The sequence below is a fragment of the Sitophilus oryzae genome, unplaced genomic scaffold (genome assembly GCF_002938485.1).
Source record: "Sitophilus oryzae breed Bouriz unplaced genomic scaffold, Soryzae_2.0 scaffold_1307_pilon_pilon, whole genome shotgun sequence".
NCBI classification, from domain to species: Eukaryota; Metazoa; Arthropoda; class Insecta; order Coleoptera; family Curculionidae; genus Sitophilus; species Sitophilus oryzae.
The window spans coordinates 185431-192698 of NW_022145957.1; the positions used below are offsets into that span (position 1 = coordinate 185431).

Consider the following 7268-nt stretch of genomic DNA (forward strand, 5'->3'; position numbering starts at 1 on the left):
AAACAAAAACATGCATAACTACAGTTTAGTAAGACCATTTTCAAGTGTTTGAGTGATTACATAGGTAAATTCCTATGTAAGGGTCTCAGAATAGTGGTGTTTTGTGCCCCGTTGTACAAGCACATCTGTAAGTACACCAAACAAACTCTTTGTGCGTGTGCCTCAGGATTATGGGCGTAAGAAACTATGGTTCTCAGCAGCTAGACGTGAGATGCCCAAATCAAAAAGTGAATTTTTCTGTTGTGAAGACCACTTTAAAGTAAGTTAAAAATGATGTTATATTATCTTCCATCTCCAACTGATAATTTTATTTAGCACAAACCCAGTACAGCAAGCTCTTACCTGGTCAGAATATAAAAAATGCAACACTTTGAAATATTTAGTGTCATCAACACCAGACGGTTTGGTTTGGTTTGGTATAAAACAAATGTGAAAATATGTATTAACCTATTAGTTTTTAGTTTTGTAATTTAATATAACGATTAAAATGTAAATAGAAAATGTAAATATTTACATATAGGTACATTTTTTTAAATAAAAAAATATTTAAGTTTATTTTAAACATTATATCCCAACACAATAAATTAGTTTTTGCAAATTAGATTATAAACTAATTAGATTATAAACAACACATTTTTTAGTAAATTAAAACACATATAACTTTTCAAACATTTATTGACAACTTACAAAAAGCTTAGGAAATACAAAATTTTCCCAGTTTTCTATAGCTGCTGCCGTAAGCTCATTAGCAAACTGCTCGTCAAAATCAATTTCCAAAATTTCTACATTATTTGATTCTTCAAAATCTGGAGATGCATCACACAACATTTGCAAATGAAGTTGTCCCTTAAATTTAGCTGTAATATTATTGTCTTTTATATACGTGTTTTTATTTTTTACACTGCTAGGACACTTAATTTCCACAACGTAATCTTTTGAGATACCATCCGGTGAGGCTCCGAGGACAGGCAACAAAGGCATTGTAAAAAAACCGCACTCTTGAAATTTACACTTTACTTTTTGTTCGGCACACTTTAACACTTTTTTTTCTAATAGTCTTCCCCTCTTCATAAATTTGTTGTCCCTCACTTTGTAAGCACCTATTATTGATTCTACAAAAGTGCCCTCTGGAGTTTTGCAATGTGTAAATTCAAATATTTTGGAAGCTGTGATTCGTTCAAATCGAAGCTCATGCCATAAAGGGTTTTCCGATTCAGCCCTCGTCTTCTTTTCTGCTTCAGAACAAAGAGAGTTGTTCATTTGTGACACAGCAAATTTTATGAAATCGTCACATTCTATACCGTCCTTGCTTTTGAATTGCAACATTACCTTATATAATGGCAGTTTTTCAAATGAACTCTTCATATGTCTCAGAAGTATATTTTAACAGATGACCTGTCAACTTGGAACTTTCTCCAAGAAAAACTAGTTAGCTCATTTCGAAATGAAAGAACATCACAAACTGGAGGGTTGACAGTTTTTTTGGAAAAGTCCCTGGCTGTTGTGAATTTCAGTGACGTTCCTACACCAGATAGCCATGGCTTTTCCCATAAGAAGTAACTTCTGTTGGTGAAGGTTCTTCTGTCCGGCGATGCATCCACATTAGAAATGCAAGAGCATGCTTACAACCACCTACGAGAAATAAAACAAACAAATTAAAAAATGTCAATGGTGGCCTGTATATTAAATTAGTTACCTGCAGCTGCTGCACAGTCTTTGCACTCGACGATTAGAATAGTTTCGTTGGCTTCATCAACTTTAAAACAAACAACATAATTTTTAGAACGGATTCTATGCTCCGGGCAAATCTTGCATTGCAGAGTACAGAATGGACCTTCTCGTTTAAGCTCAACATATCCAACAGCACTGTCTCCATATTCTTTACGAGACGCCCTAGAAATAATAAATAATTACATTAGTATGGAAATAAAATAAAACTATTACAATCCCTGCCTATTACCTGCAGGACTAGTAAAACAAGATAACCTCAAACGCTTTTTGAATCTTTTAGGTATTATAATATACCTAGGAACAAAAAGGCAATTACTATTTTACATAAATGAGTACTTACAGTACGTCTGTCCATTCTGTGGCTACGGGGTATCCGTGAGAGGGGAAACGATATTCTCTCGATGTTTTTCGTAAAAAATTAGACGACGCGTCCCATCAATAAAAATTCGACAAATTTGCAAGTAGCCAATAAAATGAGTGGGCGGAGCGATTTTCGGTGACGTACTCGTCAAGTCGACGTATAAAATATATTGCTGTTTATTTAAATGTTTTTTGTCCGCATTCCTTTCATAGACAAAGATCCAACAGACGAAATGTACATTGCTGCTTTTGCACCTTTAATTTCAGCTGAATTAAAACATTCGTCCTTTTTTATGTATTCTATTACCATGAACATATCTACAGAAGGTGTTTGTGGAAGCCTTTACAAATCCTTCGGCGGCCATAACTAATTAAAAACACTATTTTACTAGGCAGAATAAAACAAATTATTAGATTTCGTCGCAATTTCACTTCTACACAAAGCTAAAACCACGCTGAACAACAAGTCGATGTTAACAACCAGGTTATAACCAGGCGCCGAGTTTATATGCGAAGTGACGTCACAGCCAATGAGTGGTCGTTTCGCGGCCCTTTTAAATTTTACCGTTGGGAAGGCTTTTTGATACCTGAAATTTTGGGCACTGGGTCTTTTATATGATTTTGTAATATCATTAAATTTATTTAAGGGTTGGTCTCTACAAATTTTGATGTATTTCGCTTGATTTAAGATATGTTGCAAATACCTAATTTGGCAATATAGGTTGTATACAGGGTGTTTCAAAAAATATGTGTCATCTCTCGTGGGGAGATTCCTCACGTAAAAATAAGATTTATTTTTCATATCAACATAGGTCCGATTCTGCTTTGTTTCCTAGCTAGAGTGTGTTAAAGTTTTATTATTTTTCGATTTATTGTAATTTTCTTCCCAGTACTTTTAGCGTTACGAATGAAATTTTGAGGGTAAAAGTTACTATCAATGCGACATATTTTAAAGCTAAAAAAGTGTCGACATATTCACCAGTAGGGTGTCCGTTATTTCCCAAGTTGATTGTTTTTTTGCTGCCGCCCTCTGAAAGTTTAGTTTTTGCTCTAGAAAGAATTATCCAACGTAAACAAGCTCTTAATTTTTCATTTAAACCGTGCCGGAATCATGATACTTTTCCCATTTAAATAACATGGGAATTTCTGACCTTTTGCATTTAATTTTTTACCTCCGAAGAAAATGAACCTACAGCTTCGACAAAGACATATTCTAATACAAAATTACGCTCTACAAAAAAGATTTCTTTGGTTTTTTCCATAAAAACATTCCTTTAAAAGTTATTCGCGGTCAAATTTATGTTATGCACATAGTTTATAATCAAATATTTCTATCATTCACTGCAAATTCTTTAAATTTTTTTTTTTTTTTAATTTAATTAATTTGGTACAAGTAATATCTAAGATAAAAACCACTCGAAATTTGTTCATTCTCTTCAACTGACACTTATTTACGAACACTGAAAGGCAATGAAACAATAACATTAAATTATAGTTTTGATCAATTGAGCATAATATTAATAGTTTTCGATATTAAAGTTGGTGAAGAAATATTGTTTTATTAAAAAAAGTATGGCTCTAGATCCTTTTTTAATCAAAATCAAAAGGGGCAATTAGAATTTGCAGTGAATGATTTGATATAAACTATGTGCATAACTTTGACCGCGAATAACTTTTAAAGGAATGTTTTTATGGAAAAAACCAAAGAGACCTTTTTTGTAGAGCGTAATTTTGTATTAGAATATGTCTTTGTCGAAGCTGTAGGTTGATTTTCTTCGGAGATAAAAAATTAAATGCAAAAGCTCAGAAAATCCCATGATATTTAAATGGGAAAGTATCATGATCATTTTTGGAGTTAAAACTAAAGTTTTAGAGTGCGGCAGCTAAAATAAAATCCATATACATACATACATACAGCCATTACTCGCTGACGAGTATTCGACACACATCAGAAGATGGTCACGCAAGGCGTTTTCTTTCATGAGCTTTTCTGTGACTGAAAAGCCCGATACGTGATGTTATCTGCCTACCGCACTGCGGACATTTAAAAATCTCATTGCTTTGTTGCCTCTTTACTTTTAGGTTGTCGCTGTTAACTGAGTTTACAACTCTTCTCCATTCAGTTCTATTGTGAGCTGCTTCTTCCCACTCATTCTGCATGTTAATCCCCTTTAAGTTTTCGTGGAAAATGTCCTTGTACCTTTTCAGTTGTCCACCCGGCCTCCTCTTACCGTCTACAAGCTCACCGTAAAGCAGAGATTTTCTAAAATAAAATCCACTTGGGAAATAACGGACACCCTATTCACCAGGGACATGCATATGGGTTATCACTGGAATATTTTTCTAAAAAAATGCATGTATGCCACTGACCTTTTTTTCTCTTGTTGGCAAAATAGTGTCAGCAGTTTAATGTCGATTAAAAGTTGTCTGTTGATATTTTAGTGATTTCGGCTTCGTTGATGAGATAAACGCAATTTTATTAATTTTCCTTGATCCAAGTTGTAACGTTTTTAGTTCGTTACATGTCTTTTTAATATACGATATATATGATGTCTGGCGTATCGTCATCGGATTCCGTATCGTTCAGGCCTGATAATTTATTTGACGCACTTGGCGTAATTTTTACGTTCTCTACACAACCCTGTTATCGTTTGACACAACCCTGTTATCGCTCTGTGGAGGCGCTGTCAACATCGCTTCTGTCAACTCTCTGTGCTGTGGACTGACTTTTGCTTTTAGCGCTCTGTAGCCTAACCTAACCATCCCGGCTTTTAGAAACGGTGATTATTTAAATCTTGCTGTGTATAATCTGAGTCAGCTGCTATTTCAAAGCAACAGGTAAAGATGAAATATTTTCCTTTTAGATTCGATATTATTACTGCATATTTTTAGGGTAGAGTTTTGGATGTCCCAACTTGACTTGTATTTGTATTTTGCTGGCACGTTGGCGTCCCTTTTCTTTTGTCCTCCAGAATGTTACATGGAAGAAAGGACAGTTTCTTTGTTTATTATTGAGCCCTCGGAAGTAATTCGAGGTAGGTTCATTTTGTTTATTAGACCTTGTTTGATTTTAAACAAGAGTTTCGTATTTTTAGGGTGAGCCCACCTCACGCTGTGACTGTTTGAAGCAAGATTACATAAAGAACAGCTAAGTTTAGATTTAAGTTTTAGCTTACAATTAACATTTAACACATTTTCAGTCTTAACTTAACGTACATTTTAAATAATATCGTACAGACTATATTTAGTGGTTAGATTATTAAAAACATTTATGTCGATTTAGTTGTTACAATATGATCTAGATTTTAGGTTTCATTACATTACGCCTTGTAATAGTATTACTTTCTATAGATATTATTATTACGCTATATTAACAGATGAATAACCAGACATAGATTCTAGAATCTACGGGTTGCAACATCTTCGATTTAACATCACATAAAATATATCAAATTAATTAAAGTAATACTACATTTCATATATTCTCTTAAACTATACATGTCTTGTATTTTATCATAGTTGTTTTCATAGATATTTAGTACAACTCTTAACACCACTTTCTTTGACATATAACCTCTATATATTTACTAGAACTTTACAATGTCATGTACCAGCAAAGAACATCATGAATGAATATAGTCACTAGTTTTAAGTAATAAACAACTGTGTTTTCTTTCTCTGTTCGTGCCTGGCGCCCAATATTTATAATTTCGAGTTATTATTGTTAATTAGTTCTTTCCAGTGAAATACCTTATCCAAGACTGCTCTACCAACGAAAAGCTGCCGTTCGCAGTGGTAATGTTTATAAAAAACGCTACAAAGTCTAATAGCGACCTTTAAATAATTAATAGCATTAACTTACGAAAGTTTTAAATACGTATTCATTGATTCGTCATCAAAAAAATATGAAAAAAAGTTCCTATAAACATGGGTATGGATATGCATAGTTTTAGAGTAACAGGATGTTAAAACTTTTTAAAATTAGTTTTTTTGTAATTATCTTAAATACCATTATTTTTTATTTGAAATTGCTGTAGGTTGGACTAATAGTAATAATAAGTATTAGTAATTATTAGTAACATTTAATAATAAATTATGTAAAATATATAATTTTGATATCAAAAGTAAAAAGTTAGTGGCGCACATGTTTTTTTTTTGAAAAATATTTCAGTGATAACCCATATGCACGTCACTGAATTTATCGACCCTTTTTTAGCATTAAAATATGTATCACTTATAGTAACTTTTACCCTTAGATTTTCATTCGAGAATCGGACCTATGTTAATATGAATAATAATTTTTAATCATATTTTTACGTGAGGAATCTCCCCACGAGAGATGGCACATGTTTTTTGAAACACCCTGTATAATACACAATAATAGTATATTCAATTTACAAATGAAAGATCCAGAGGTTCTGAAAATTTAAGCAAAAAAAATTTTTCAAAGTAAAATAACTCGGTTAATTTGGATTCAATGGAAAAACGGTAAAGGGAAGAAATCGTGATTGACTAAAGCATCATAAGTTAATGGGAACATAAGTTTTGGGAAATGTCACTAGGTATCAGTTATTGACAGATGCATTATATGCCCAGTATATACCCACCTGATACTGAGAAACTTTGTTTCATGCCAACAACATATAACCAGGTGAGACAGAAATTCTTAAATTTCTGTTGTATTGAGGCTGGAACTTTTCCTTCGGCTCTAAAGGATGCCAGGGTAGTCCCAATATTTAAAAACAAGGGTTTGCCAAATGATTTAACGAATTATCGCCCCATTTCTCTGCTACCCGTCTTTTCCAAGATCTTTGAATCTATAATAAAAGATCAAATTGTAGATTTCTTTGAAAGACATAACCTATTTTTTCAGGGCCAATTTGGCTTCCGGAACAAAAAATCGACTACACTCGCGATAAACAGTCTAACAGACCACATAACCCAGGCCATGGTGGAGGGCCATGACACCTATGCATCCTTCTATGACCTGACAAAGGCTTTTGATTGCGTATCGCATGACATCTTGCTTCAAAAGCTGCATCACTACAATTTTAATCAGAAGAGCACTTTGCTGATTGGATCATATCTCTCGGAACGCTCACAGTTTTTCTCATACAACCACGATAAATCACAGAGACTGCAGTTAAAGCATGGGGTACCGTAGGGGTCGGTTCTGG

At 33.5% G+C, this 7268-nt stretch overlaps 1 protein-coding gene across 1 annotated transcript; it reads right to left on the reverse strand.

Moving 5' to 3' along the window:
• Positions 1-672: 672 nt before the first annotated feature.
• LOC115874875 lies at positions 673-1326 on the reverse strand. The gene has a single exon (XM_030890173.1). The coding sequence runs from the start codon at positions 1324-1326 to the stop codon at positions 673-675; it is 654 nt and encodes a 217-aa protein (XP_030746033.1).
• Between the last annotated feature and the right edge of the window lie 5942 nt (positions 1327-7268).